The 15,306-nt window shown below is 39.0% G+C and overlaps 1 protein-coding gene across 4 annotated transcripts in view; it reads right to left on the bottom strand.

Moving 5' to 3' along the window:
• Positions 1 to 15,306, bottom strand: part of eng (endoglin) — a 37,283-nt gene that overhangs the window by 1,356 nt on the left and 20,621 nt on the right. For 3 of the 4 annotated variants that reach the window (XM_031306570.2, XM_031306569.2, XM_035991713.1), the window contains exons 4-11: positions 13,231 to 13,344; positions 9,198 to 9,375; positions 6,573 to 6,750; positions 6,371 to 6,473; positions 5,904 to 6,099; positions 5,327 to 5,478; positions 3,747 to 3,977; positions 3,423 to 3,489 (exon numbers count right to left, since the gene is read on the bottom strand). In XM_031306570.2, the coding sequence (XP_031162430.1) occupies positions 3,423 to 3,489; positions 3,747 to 3,977; positions 5,327 to 5,478; positions 5,904 to 6,099; positions 6,371 to 6,473; positions 6,573 to 6,750; positions 9,198 to 9,375; positions 13,231 to 13,344 (1,219 nt within the window). The remainder of the gene's footprint in view (positions 1 to 3,422; positions 3,490 to 3,746; positions 3,978 to 5,326; positions 5,479 to 5,903; positions 6,100 to 6,370; positions 6,474 to 6,572; positions 6,751 to 9,197; positions 9,376 to 13,230; positions 13,345 to 15,306) is intronic. The other variant, XM_031306571.2, reaches the window with a different exon arrangement.

The following is a 15,306-nucleotide window of genomic DNA, read 5'->3' as shown; positions in this document are numbered from 1 at the left end:
CAGAGATTTATCATATAATATGTTTTACTTGAGAAGAGCAAAAAGTTCAAGGATTTCAGCGACCTTATCAGACAGGCTGATTTCTCCAGAGAACCATAGCTAAACAAGAAGTACCAGTTGCCAGAACCAGATTCTCTTGCAGTGTAACAGACCACCCACACAGTACTTGTTCCGGTGTGTCTAGTGAATATATGTTTTTAGGCAACAAAATCTTGGATTCAAGATGTAGGAGTTCGCTGGCATGCACCAATAAAAGGTGTATATACCACACACACACACACACACACACACACACACACACACACACACACACACAATGCTGTATGTTTACTGTAATGGAAATTTACCTTGCAAGTGTTAAGTCTCTACAAGTTGATTTTCATCCTGGCATGAGCTGAAACTAACAGCTGCCTTAATTTAAAGTTCTGAAACAGTGATGCAAAATATATGCAATTTGTCAATCTCTTTTCCCCCTCCTAGTTACCATGGCAATACAAGTAAAAGCTCATAAATAAATATAACCAACGTCATTACCTTTGCAGGTTTAGACCTCTGCCGGAATGAAATAAAAAAGTAAATTTGTGCTCATTGTCTCCATTCTAATTTAATGATGCACATTTCAATTTACAAACAAGTTTGGCATTGGTGATGTTCTGTGTGCTGGCTTGCCCCGCACAACATGCTTCACCGCTGTCAAACTTAATGAAAAACATAAGAATCTGAGCATCAGCAATAACCATCCCACAGTTTTACTTCACTCATTGTGGTCTGGCAAGGCCATGAATGGATAACCCTGACATAGAAGTCATTTCAAGAGGGCTGTACAATAGATCACTGACAGTCTCTCAGGCATCACCTTAAACTCAGCAGCTGTTGATCTTTGCTTCTTATATTCTTAAAACCTTAAAAAAAATCTTTAAACTTCCACCAAGATCAGTTTAAAAATATTTTTGACACAGAAAGCAGTTTGAGGGTTTGGAATGGTACAATTATGATCTAACCTACAGTAACATAGCCAGCGTGTGCATGCTATGTGTTGCATATCAAGGAAAAAAGTGTACCAACACATCCTTCTCCCCTTCTTCTGCTACCTGTAGAGATCCTCCCACAAGTTTCTAGAACATTTGGAAGAAACTAATCATCACCTTTGCACGAGTTTCTCTCACCTGCCTCTGCTGCCTCCTGCCTCCTGGTGGAATGTGCTAGGCTAAGTACTACTGTATACTGGGCCTCAAACAATTCAGCTTCCCTTTCCTGAAGTACATTAAAGAGAGGACATGAAGGACAGACGACAGCAAGCTCATTTTGTAGAAACGTGCCACCACTCTGTGCATCATGTGTATTTGAATGTGTGTAATAATGTGCAGTGCAGTCTGTAGTAAGCCTAGATGATCTTAATGCTGATATCAGAACATACAACATTTTAACTGATCTGCATGGACATTAGGAAAGTACAGAGCCTGATATTGTACACGTGACTCCACAAGGTTTAATTTATTTATTTGTTTAATTAAAATGATGACTATTTAACGCTGATATTTGAATACACAATAAGAAATATCAACTGAATTAAACATGACCCACCGAACAGTGACATCTTGTGGGCATTTGGGCCGACTGCATGCCAGACAGCCAACCCAGTTTGTTAATCTGTCAGCGAGGAACATTCCTTGACCCCAAATGAGCCAGAAACATCACAGCAACTCGAGCAGGCTTTCTCTTGAGACTTTTTTTCTGTAATCAGTTGCTGTGTTAGTTTGTACAAGTGAGGCTTTGACAGCAAAGCTGAATAAACAAGAGCAGGAAGCAGAAGCTCCAGTGCAGGTGGAGAGGAGGAGGCAGACAGCAGGCCTGTGCTGTGACTCCCTGGAGCCCTCTGTATGAAAACTACCAAACAGGAATGATTGCTGAATGGAGCACTAAGTCCTGCCCAGAGAGGTCTCGCAACAGAATGCAGTCTGCTGATATAACCCTTGTATCTCTGACACTGGCTAATGAATAGAACCACATAAACAGACCTACTAAACCAACATGTTCCTTTACAACTGGCACTATTCCTGTATTTCAGGTCCCAGTCTCCAGAAAGAAAGAAAAAAAATTGTAATTGTGTAAGTTAAAGCAAAACAGCAAAGTGGAGGACAAACAGGACACAGGAAAGCATGGATGAGTAGTTTAGTCTGCTGCAGTAGTACCGTATGCTGCAACACTGACATACCAACCTTTATCATTCTCCTCTAGAAGGAAATGGAGGATAAAAGGAAGCTTAAGGAATAAACAAATCCATTATCAGTTCTACAAAAGAAGTCTGATAAATGCCAGGCGATTCACTATTTAATCAACATCTACTTCCTTCTGTCTTTTTGAAATTTTATTATTATTATTTATAATACTTTTTTTTCCCTAGAGGTTAATCATCTGTCTGGAGACAATCCTTTATTTGAAGAAAAACATCTTTCCTTGTTTGAGTCAACTGTGTTGAATGGTCCGACAATAGCACCAGGCTCAGTGGCCGTGTTTGGACAGAAACACAGTCAGACCCCCCTTGGAAACACAAAGGACTTCACCCCCCTCCCTTGAGGGCCATTACTTCTGATTGTGGCCACAAGGTCAGCCTGCAGACCTTCCTAAAGGACGAAGCCCAGCCCCGCAACCCCTCACTGGCTTCACTGCATATCCTGAGTTCACTGCTATGACAACCGCCTGCGCAGCATTTGTTGTTCATTCAAAGTAACAATTGGAATGAAAATTATAGCAGAAAGCAGCAATTCACTGGCCGAGAAACAGACTAGTAAGTAAGTCCTGAGGGCAAAAAAAAGGTAATTTAAAAGTTATAGGGTTTTCTTCTGAGAGTTTAGGAATTGTATTGTTAGAAAACTAAATATGAAACATTCATCTTTGGCTTTGTCAAGAAAAGACATGTTTTCGGGACAACTTTTGCCCACCATTTGGTGTGGATCATTGGGAGACTGGAGCTTTCTGCATTTGTCGTGTTTGATGTGTTTTCATTAATGTGAAAGCTATTTGTTTGTTTGTTTGTTTGTTTGTTTGTTTGTTTGTTGATTGTGTTGTTGAAACAAACTGAAAAAAGGATCACTTAATGGTGTTGCAAATGTTTCCTACAGTCTTTATGAACTTTCTTGTTCCACTGAACTTCCTATTTACTGTATACATTACATAACATTTATATTATAATATATATACACCAAAAAATGGCTACAGGAATAAAAGTCTGGAAAGTTTTTGTGAGTAAGTTAGTGTCGGAAAAGAAGAAAGAAAGAAAGACGAGAGAATTAGCTAAATTAATGGACCTGAGTCCAGTCATCCAATAACAAATTGGGATTTGGTCCAATGAGGGCTTAAGTAGCATCTGAATTGGATTCAAAGTGAACTGATCCACATTTTGGAGTGTAAACTGAACTCACTTGATGGTTGCAGACACGGCTGGGAAACCTCCAGATTCCTCTTCACTCTTCCTCCATCTCCACATTTCTAGTGAGGTGGTGGAGACAAAACAACCATATGGTCACTTTGTCATGTCAAATACTGCATTTAAACTTCAGTATTTTGATCTTGTTAGATATGAAGAGAGGCCAAGTCCCATCAAAATGCTCCCACCACCACAGATCTACACTGACACTCAATACAACATCTAGACAACCAAAGGAAAGTTGTAACACAGGTTATATGTTCTTACTTGACATGTTTTATTTCAAATGCTATGTGAAAAATAGTTGATAAACTCTTACCTCACTGTAGCAAAGTTTGACGGAGCATTCCAGGTCCCATGTGGTGGACGTTAGCTCTTGGAGCTGATCTAAGGAGAAGCTGAGTCGGGTGCTGTTGGGACAAGAATTTAAGGAGCAGGTCTCTGGCATGAAGGGCAGCTCTTTCTCTACAGGGCATGAGCCCGTGGAGCGCACAAAGCAGCTGATCACCTTGATGGTCAAGAAAATATCCCCTAAAGTGTGCCCTGAAATCTACAGGAAACAGAGAAAAGATCAAATAAACTTCAACAGAATGGAAAAAGCACAAGAATGGGCATCAGCTGAGTATGGCAGTTATTACACATGGCATAAGTATAAAACTCTAAGGGCCCTATCTTGCACCCGGCGCAGGGCAAAGCCCGATGCAAGTGTCTTTGCTAGTTTAACACCGGCGTTAAAGTTGTCAATTTCCAGTCCAGCACCCACGTAGTTTAAATAGCAAATGCACCTGCGCCCATGGGCTTGCTCGTTTTACAGGGAGGTGTGTTCAGGTGCATTCTTGGCGTATTGCTATCTTGAGTCAGCGGAAAGTGATCGCGCAATTGACCAACAAAAACCTGGTCTACAGTCAATAGCGCAGCATTTCATTGTTATTTTAACAGAGCATTAGTAAAATGTAGCCTCGTGAGACCGTCCTGATCTCGCGAGCTCCAGTTTTCCACTCGCAGATCAGTCTGGCATCTTGAGATAGAGAAAATTTGGAGCCGTTCACCAAACGACCGACCAATCAGCATTGGTTTTGAGGTGGGTTTAGGTGTGACGCAACGAGAAACGACTGTTCAGTCTAAACAACATGGCGGCTTCCACGGATGAGATGAGCGTAGCTATCGCGCAAGTTTTATCCGAATTAGAAAGTATTCCTTCATTGAAAGAAGAGCAAAAAACGGCACTGGAGGCTTTTCTCGGAGGAAAAGATGTTTTTGCTCTTCTCCCGACTGGTTTCGGCAAGAGTTTGATATATATATCGTTGATCTGATTGGTTGATTTGGCCCGTCTATCACCAACATAGGTGGTGATAGGCAGTTGGTTTATCCAATCAGCTAACCAGTATTTTCGCCCCTTCCCAAAAGTTCTCCAACGGAAAGTTCCCAGATGGATATGCCGAGCAAATGCGAAGCAATCCATCTGGCGGAGTCAGGTTAAGTAAAATGCGCCTAGGCTCGTGCACAGCACGCATGCACACTATGATTGTTACACACAAGGGGATGTGCAGCAGCACACAAACATGCAAAAGATTAAAAATCTAAATATTACAAAGTGAAATAGTATTATGATATAGCAATGCACCAAGGTACAAACGCGCCTGGCTTTTAAAGGGAATGCGCCAGGCGCTTCATGCCGTGCACTTGGATCGTTAAAACAGGGCCCTGAGCTGTGTTTCAGGAAGAAATGCAGAATTGTACATAAGCAAATTAAGGTGATTTTGAAATATTTGGCACAGACTGACTAATAATATATATTAGCTGCTAAACACGTTTTATATTCTACATCATCCGACATACATTGAGCTATTTCTGAGCAGGAGATGTGAAATAAAGCTAAGAGGGTGAATGATTTCTTACCTCTGCATAAATTCTCTTGTCACTCTGCACCTTGGTGTTAGGGTCCAGGGGAGAACGATAGTCTGGGGAGGTGTACAGCTGCATCAGCAGAGGCATCTGATGAGGGGCATTAGTTGTAATGGCAATGACGGGTGCTGGAACTGTTTCTGTAACTGAGAGAGAAATGGCATTTAAAAACATTTAAAAAAAAAAAGATCAATAAAAGATAAACCATATATATCAATTTAAATTAATTTATTTTGAAGTGTATATGGATAGTTGTCCTTTCTTGTGCATGCTATGCTATTGTACCGTTCTTTTTGAAGTCTATACCCTCCTCAAGACAAATTGAAAGGTTTTAGGATTTAAGGAAAAGGCTTATGACTCATACAAATAAAAAACCTTAAAAGGGTGATTCAAATTGCATTTTACTATTATTAAAGCAGTAATATCCTTCAAGTGTTCCACCTCAGTGCTGGCATTGTGTAACATGTTTTATGCGTGGGCTGTGACTTTTCGCAGTGCTCCATGTACTTTCTTCGTAGAAAATGCCTCAAAGTTGAAAACAATTTTTTTTTTTAACCTTTTATCGTCTTACCTGCAGGGTTGTCTTTTTTTCCAAGAACCAGTAAAACCATAGACTTCTCTGGTTTGAGTTCAGTGTAACTGGTGAAAGTACTGGCTTTGAAATGATTTAAAGCCATCCTTTGCACATCCTCTGCATTGTCGCTGTTCAGTGTAAATGTAGGCTGGATTCTGTGTGTCATGGAGGGCAGCAGGATATCATTGTTCGACTGTAGAGAGAGAACACAAGTTCAAATAAATCAGTAATGACTTAAGAGACTGTCTTGTACAAGTACTCACTCAATAATAGGCATATTTTCAGTCATGGGAAAGCTCACTGTGTGCAAGAAATCATGTAACCCCGTTATTAAGTGAGCTATGTCACACTATTGACAGAGTGGAGTCTTTGTCCTCTTTAAACATCTTATCTCACATGTGGTTGTGAGACAATAAATATGCTAACTCTCTGTGCTATAACTATTGGAGTGTGTTTGAGCTTACACCAAACTGGGTGTGTTTTAGGGCGAGGAAGGTCCATGTGGTGCCCTGAGGGCCTCTCAGGAACACGCTGGTCTTCTCAGTGTCAATGCGAAGTGACACATTGCTGCAATATGAAGAATAAAAAATTATAAGAGAAATTTTGCCAACAAAAGATAGCAAAACAATACATAATATGCTATGTCTTGTGAATCTCAAGCTTTACCAAGTGATGGAATTCTCTGGGATGTTTATGATATGAAGCTCAGCTTCATCACCACGGTTCTGTTGCTGTGTGGAACAATACTTGAACGAAGCCATGGGTAATGTTTCAATCTTCATAAAGTGCTTCTCGAATGCATCTTCATTTTTAAGTATGCAGTTACGAGAGCCAGGTTTGGTCCCTGTAAAACCACAAACGTTTACTTTGCATCACTGTTCATTCACGGTTTGCAAAACAATATTTGCAAAACATTCCAGGTGAAATTATGAGTATTCAATTTGTTATTATTAACTGATTGTTTGACTGATTCATTGTGGTAGTGGCTGCAACAATAAGCAATTACAATTTAAGCCTAAACAGGGTAGTTTCCGTTCAGTGTGGCTGGTAAATTAAGTTTACAGTGTTTTACTGGGTGGTCATCACTGGGGAGCCATAGCCCAGCCTGCAGCAGAAGACCAAACTGCTGGGGCATGCACATTAGAACATCGCTTTTCCCACTATGGGAGATGTTCCAGGAGCAGTCTCATGAGAGTACACTATGCTCAGCCTTTGACCAAATAATGGTGACTGATGGTTTACAGGTGCACATTGGTGCAGTGCTCAATTTGCTACGCACATTTTGTTTCAAAACACTACCAGCTTTTAACAACGTCCTTTCAAGCCTACAGGAGGATAGGTATTTGTGACTAGAATGATTTTGAGTGTGATATCACTTTAAGCTACTTTTAGCTACAAGAAGTCTTGACTGGCTCGTAGCTGTGCAACTAGAATTTAAAAGTACCTTCCTTCACAAGCCTCTTTTGCAATTGCATGACCTTAATTTCAAATCACATTGAGACGTTCAAGAAACCTGAGGGACATTTACATATTTTCTCCTCAGCAAGCTTTCAACTTCGCAACGTACTGTTGTGTAGTCACTGCACAGACTTTTCAAACGCCTACGACAAGGCCTACGCAAGTTCACCTAACAGCTCAATATGGGCCAAATGATACAACAAAATAGCGATGTAAACTGCACTTCTTGAGAAATGTTAATGCCCTTGTGGACTATGAGTCAGTAAAAACACGAGCTAAAACTAAGAGTGGCTGAATACACAACATTTGATCACAATTTAAACAACACATTTAAAATGGTGGAAAAGAGCAGTATGCCATTGACAGATTGTAATACCCTATAATTGATTGACTGGAGAAGGACAGATGGTCATAAAGAGACAGAATAAATCTTAATTCATCCAAAACTCTGTAAAAGACACTGGACATAAAAGCAGGCACCACTATTCCAGCATCACCACCGTTCACCATGTAAGCCCATGTCAGAGCTCTGCTTTGGCTCAGACCGCCTTAAGGAGGCTTTGTTAGGAAATAATTGCGCTTGCATCAAGCACCCCACTGCTACTGCTGCTGGCACTAGCAGCAAAGATATTTGTAATGTCCAGCCTTTACTCAGCAATGAATGCTCACTTTAAATCATAGTGTTTTTGTGGCTCCATCTTCAGCATCGGTGGCTTGCCAATGTACCTGTACAGGTATTTGTGTTTCTAACATGCAACACCAGAAAAGGTTTACAGAGGTTTAAAATCACTAGCAGTGCTGCTTATTTTGGAATATACAGTACAAAACATTTTCGGTTTGGTTGCAAACTCAAAACTCTGGTAATGGTAAAACAAATAAAACCTTTGCGAGGTAGGTTTGTTTAAGTCCACACAGATCCTCTAGTTATTAAATTCTGTTTTGCTGCTGTTATTGCTCATGCTGTTTAGCTCACTGCTGCGCTGTATATGATAAATGATTTGTATTTAGGTACACATAGAGCTCCCCTGACAAATTAGTATGAGCAGTCTCAGTGTGTACAGTACATATAAAATGTAAAACGGAGAAGAGAGACAACATCTGATTTTTAGATTTACATATTCAATGTCTTACTGCCAGTATATAGAATTGGGACACAGTGATATATTTCATGGTAGACTATATATTCCCTTATTGGATTAAGGTGACTTTGTAGGGGAATGGCCATATGGCAGCCAGTGCTTGGCCCACACACCACACACAACAGCATGGCGTCTGGTTCTGTACGTAATGCAGTTTTGGGGGTCAAGTGTTGTTGTCACTCTCTCAGTCAACTCTGTACATAGTCATCATCTGATTATATGTACTGACTTATAAAGTAAAAGAATTTCTTAAAATGTTTTTTTAAAACTTAAAAAAGGGAGAATAAAGAATTATGCAAGCATTGAAAAATGCTTTTTTTTAACACAATGTTGTCTTCATCACAGCACACTGTTTTCTCAGTGGTTGGTTTTAAACCAAACAAACATGCAGATAGAAAACATATATTCTAGATAAAAATCAGTGTCAAGGTTGATAAATCTGAAACTTGTTTAGGCAGGCAGAACGTCCTTTACAGTATTTCGCAATCTGATGGAATCCTGCAATATAAAGCTGTCTTACATGCATCCTCATTTCATATGTTGGCATGTTACCAAAACGTATCCTGTAATTGACTCCCATTAAACTGGCAAATGAAGCCCAAATGTTATTTAGTAAAGCTAAAAAAAGCTTGTTACTGTAAAAAATAATAATGTGTTAATAAAATGTCAGCCAGGTGACCCAAACAATTCTCACCTTTTATTCCTGTTGATGAGACGGTTTTTAGATTTCGGATTGTGGTGAATGAAGTCACACCCCCAAACTTGTGTGTTGCCCACTTGACCAGTTCCTCATCTTGAGTGGGGAAGTCTTGCTTGTGGACGTTGCTGTGATGTTGATTAGCATGAAGGGTAATTGTGGAGGCATTGTTTATCTGGAAAGTAGAGCCCAAGTAATGCCAATTAGTTTCATTAAATATTATTTCCAGAAAGAACACAGTCAGATTCACCTAGGTCCTAAAAGGCACGAGTCTGTGGCTACAATAACACAGTATTGAGTGAGTCAGCTTTATCTATTTATATTCAACTCATGTCTGCTCACATTTTGTCATATCAAACATGTTTGCCCATCCCTTTGACTCTCCGCCATTACTCTTTCTCTCTTTCTCCCCCACCCAACTCTCCATCTATTCTCTGAGCAGGGTGCTGTTGAAAAGAAATGTTTATTATGGTTAAGTGTCCACGAGCCCAGTTGCACAACCCTGTTGGAGCCATGGTCTTTCCTTTGCTTCCTGAGTGGGGCCAGGAAATGGGACCTTTTTTAGCTTTGTGCGTCACCACAGTCGGCTGGAATCTGGCTCCATACAAGGTATAAATATATACATCCATCCCACCGACTAGACAGTGCTGTTTCCTCGTCTGGGCCAATGGGAAATAATGGAGTTTACATTAACCTTTGCATGAATAAGAAGGCAGAGGAGGGTGTTGGGAATATCGGAGCAGAGATTGTCTACAGTAGGCTTCTGACAGTTAGACATATGTATAAAAAATATGTGCTCAATAAGAGTAAGTAAGAAAAGCAAAAAAACATGCTCCAAATTTGAAACAGATTTTAATAAACACAGATGTGTCTCTCTCTCTTCTTCAGCAGACCAAAGGCTAAAGGGGGAACAAAAAATGCTGTGTAAGTACTGTGCCTCTTCATTTTGTCAACACTTATGCTCATTGTGACTCAGCTCATTTTGCTGAAAGAAACTATACATTTTTAGCACAGTACAATAAGATTGTCCACTTGAAATATGTTTAGTGACACTATGCAGCTGAATGCAGTATAATGGGGCACCCTTTTATTTCATGTATTCATTTTTTAGCTTTAACTACCATACAGATGGATATTTGGTCTAGGCAACACTTAAAGTAGCATAGCATCATGTGTGCTGGGTGATTTTAATATTTTGTGTAAATAAGCCTGTTAATGTTTATCATATGTCCGTATGCTTGTTCAAAAAATGAAAATCCTTCTCCTGGCCTGTCTAGTATGTGTGACTTTATGTGTGTGTGTTCTTGCGTCACAAAGAGAGACAGAAACAAATGGTGAAAGCCAAGTAAGTCCGAAGGAGTCATTGGTCTTTCTACATGAATATTTGATTGACGCGAGATCAAAAATAGCGTGAAGGGAAACTACAGGAATAAAAAGGGAAAACCAGTCATGACAGAAACAGGCAGAGGGCGGGAAGAAAAAGGGAAATAACAATGGTAAACATTTTAAGGATTAGAGTGGAATTGAACTCAGATTAGTCTCTGTGAAATTGTTTTGATATTCTGCAGGCTCACAGTAAAGTTCAAGGAACTGAAAGACGTTTTGAGAGAAAAGCGAATCTCTGTCTACAGGATATTACAGGAAGTTCTGATGATATACCCATCAGTCTGCCTTGGGATCGATGTATGAGTTTTAGATGCTAGATCCATCTTTTCACCCGATCAAAAACCTTAGATTCTTCCATAAAAGGTGATGCAATTAATAGTTGTACATTTAAGTATGTCAAATCATGTATATTATTCTGCATAATGTGTGATATACAGAGAAAAACCTGCAACTGCGACCAGCAAAAAAGTATGAAGACTCACAAGATTTTATAGACAAAAAATCTTGCTGTCTTCACGTTTTATTTTATTTTTTATTAAAAACAACCCTGTGTGCTTTTGAAGGCCAACAAGAGCTGTGATTAGGACACTGAGCCAAGCTGTCAAGCTGGTGACGTACTTTCTCAGACGCAGAACAGATGCTGTTTCTCTTACACTGCAATCTGCAGTAAAACACTATTATGCCCCAGTGATATTGCTCATCCCACGAAAACATCCTGTAGTCACAGGCAATGTTGTGCAGGCTCTTGACAGGACATGATACAGGATGTTGTATCACACTGCTGTCAGCATATCAGTAACTGGTGACATTCCCGTAAATATTTCATCACTGTGATTAGTCAGCCACGATTTTTATTTTATTTATTAATGTATTTCTTTTCACGTGTTAGCCTGTTATCTGTAGCTGCTAATGATGTACAAATTGCTGACCATTTTTCAAGCATATCTTAGCTTTTTTTTGTTCTTTTTTTACCTGTCTACCAGTAGTTTTAATTAATGTCAGTGTGAAAGTCAATTGACATACAGTAAACATTAATTCATCTTTACTTTTTTGTCAGCGTGAAATTATTTTTGTGTGTTGAAGCGGTTAAAAAGAGATGGTTCTGACAAGTGATGCATTCATGTGGGAGTCAGCTGCCAAACAGATTTGCACTTATGAGCACTCATGAGAGCAAAACATGGAAGACAAACAACCAGCTACAACGTCCAATAGACACAATGTGAATTTAGGAGCTTCTTATGTTTTAAAGGTTACCGTTAGGCAGCCGACTTTAACATCTCAAGTATTCCCAAGACGACCTTTTCGAACAAGCCAAGATTACACAGGTGATACTGTCAGTTTGTGGAAAGAAATAAAGCTGATAAAATGTTCATTGAGATTCTTCCTCTTAAGGAAGTTTCAAATCTCAATTCAACTCTCATGCTGTACTAACATGGACAGACACCAGTGGCTGCCTCTAAGGTTACAAAAACATATTAATCATTGTGCAAAAGTACAACTTTGACAAAGGAAACTGACACCAATATGTGTAATATGGAGTTGGTGCAACAAAACAGCACAGGAGGCCAAAACTGCTTACTTCAGGGACTGATAAGATTTGGGTTCTTTAACAACTGTAGATACATCACGTCTCGACCACAACTGAAACTAATCAATATTTTTCATTAAGAAATTAGGTCTTTCATCAGTAACATATTTAGAATGAATGGTCCAGTTTGAGGCAATTTCATATATTCGGACACCTCAGTCCTTGCTGAATATAATTTCCTGTTTAAGACTGGCTGTTTAGTTTGGTAATAAAAAACTGTGACCTAAGACTTTTCTTTCAAAACCAAATGGAAGGTATCACTGGTTTGTTTTGATAACAATATAGTTATGTTTGATTTACCTCGTTAGGTTCATTGCCAATGTCAATTTGACACAATACAATGACCAAACTGTGACAACTGCTGGAACACTTTTCCTCATAACAGTATTATTCCTCTATTTAATTAAACACTCAAGCAGCTGAATAAAAGTTGTTTCCTGGCCTCCCTGCATTTAATTCAGAGATATAATCTGCAGACAGTGTGTAAAAGTCAGAATCTCCAGTTTCATTAGAACGTTAATTTTACAGGGCGATGCCATCAGCCCCTCTCGTTGCTGGACACTAAAAGTTCTCTTACCAATTTATGGTGTGGGCAATAAAAACTCAAAAATGGCCTGGTGCAGAGCAGCAACTAGGGAAAATATATGGAAAACCAACATGGTTCATTGTCTCTCTTAAGCTGCTCTCTCCAGAGCTGCACAGATGTGGCAGTTTGACTGTATGTAAAACAGCTGGCACTAGACAGAAGCTAAGTACATCTGGAGAAATTTGGAAATTATACAATACTGAAGAAATAACCACTTACACTTTTCTAACTACATTTTTCATGAGTAGTTAGAACTTGTTAGACAATCCTTTGTTTCAATGGCAAGCCAAGTAATGGAATCACATGAGAACAGAGTAACACATGAATGAAATTTAACGTTATGTTGCATGATCAGCATTTTATTTTCCTTTAAGAGCTCTGCACACATCCACCCACACTGCCCCCAAACAAATGCTAGGTGGTAGCACAGCCTGAATGTTGATGTGAAAAAACAAAGAGACATTACTCACATAAATGTTAACATCGGTGTTGATGTTGTATAGACCGTATGCCGTGTCTGGCGATGTGAGGATAAGGTTCATTGGCTTGGCATTGGTCATCTCGAGAGAGAACATTTTGGACTCCTGAGTGGGGAAAAAAAAAGAATTTAATCAAAATGTTAAAGTGCTCACATTATGCTTTTTGGCTTTTTCCCTTTCCTTTATTGTGTTTTTTTATATATATATATATATATATATATATATATATATCTTTTTTGTGCATGTTATAGGTTTACAAAGTGAAAAAGCCCAAAGTCCACCCCAAAGGGACTTTCCATCTCCAACAGAAAACACTGTTCACAAACTGCTCCAAACAGCTCTGTTGTAATCCAGCCTTTACTTCCGTGACAAACGTGCGTCACTTTGTAACACGTTATAATGCTCGCCTAGCTGCTAGCGTGGCACGCCCTCATACTCTGCTTCTGACTGGCTTGTTGTCCTTACCTAGGTACTGCGCGTGTGCGACTCCCAACAAAGATGGAATAGAAGTGAGGTGCCTCACTTTAGCGGAGAGCTCAACACACAGGGTGAAAAGAGGAGCTGCAGCAATGTGCAGTACAACAAAAATATGTTTTTTTGTTTTTAATTAAACCATGTAAACCTATTCTGATATAACCTCTAAATGCAATTATGAACCTGAAAATGAGAATAATATGAGCACTTAAACTTGCATTAGGACAAAGATGGAAAATATATATATATATATATATATATATTTTCCAACTCAGTTACTTTTAAAACCCAAATGTACTTTGAACTGAACATTTAAATGTTTACAGTGTCACTTATTTAGCTGTAAATTCAGTGCTGCTTAAGCATAATAATGAGTTAACAACTTCTAATTCTGTGACTGATTGTGACTGGGACTGATTAGGAAGACAAAGAAATCAAATGCCCTAAATATTCACTCACACTGTGAAGCCATCCATATGGGAACTACTTTTTTGCCTATAATAAGTCCGTTGTCAAGTGTACCATGCTGAGTGTGTGCTGTGTTATACAAACAAAGTAAAATAAAAAAATGTAAACTTTATGAAATGTTTTGAATACTTCAAACAATGCCTCTTGCTCCCATTACATCATCGTTAACTGTTTTCATACAGCTCAGTGGCATAAATTTAACTAGAAACACACGACAGGCTCCATTAAAATGGAATTATTTGCTGAGATTCATAGTTTACTGCCAAGATTAAAGATTAAAAACATAACTATGTGATTTAAGTATTTTATAAAGTGTGACCTGAGAAGTTTTGAGAACTCTGAGCCATAGATCCCAAACAAAATGAACAGTAATTATTATGACCTTTTTGCACAGAATGAAAATCTGCCAATACCCTACCTTCAAGTCAGCGTGGGTTTTCTGTATAAAACAGGATATAGCTATTCCCCAATTTGCAAACCTCCCTATCTGTCATGGAGCATAATTAAATGAACAGACCTCAAGTTGACGGAGTAGAGAGACATTTTGCTTGTGGCACCAAGTTTAAAAATAGTTCCAACTGCAGTTTAATTCTACACAAGTTTGATTCCATTTCTACCCTATTGCAAAAATCAGTGGGGATATGACAATTATCCTTGTTTTTGCAACTATGAAATGTCAACACATTCAACTCTCCAGAAAAAGCAGTGCCAGTCATTTCAGCACTGCTCGTAGAGAGACAGGAAGCTGTCTTTGCTGTCTGCCTTCGTGTTGACACACATTAATGAGGTAATGTAGCTTGGTTCTATTCATACATCTCCTCGCAGTGCAAGTCAACAAGGGGAAAAAGTCAACAGTAAATTAAAAGCTACTAAATCATTTATTTACCCAATGTGCAATGAGCTGCATTGTTTTTTTAATTCATGCTGTATTTTGTAGCATTAAAACTAGTGTGATAATAGTCTGGAGGAATGATAAAAACATGAAAAAGAATAGTGCAACCATGCTATAACATTAATAATAAAACCTACCGTGTCACTCAGAATTATTTTAGACACAGTAGTCCTATTATTATTAATGTATGCATTACTTATAACTTGCAACCCAGTGTCCTCCCACACGTGGCT

This window comes from Sander lucioperca, chromosome 14 (genome assembly GCF_008315115.2).
Source record: "Sander lucioperca isolate FBNREF2018 chromosome 14, SLUC_FBN_1.2, whole genome shotgun sequence".
Taxonomy (NCBI): Eukaryota; Metazoa; Chordata; class Actinopteri; order Perciformes; family Percidae; genus Sander; species Sander lucioperca.
The sequence above is the reverse complement of the archived record's forward strand: the minus strand, read 5'-3'. Positions and strand labels throughout refer to the sequence as shown.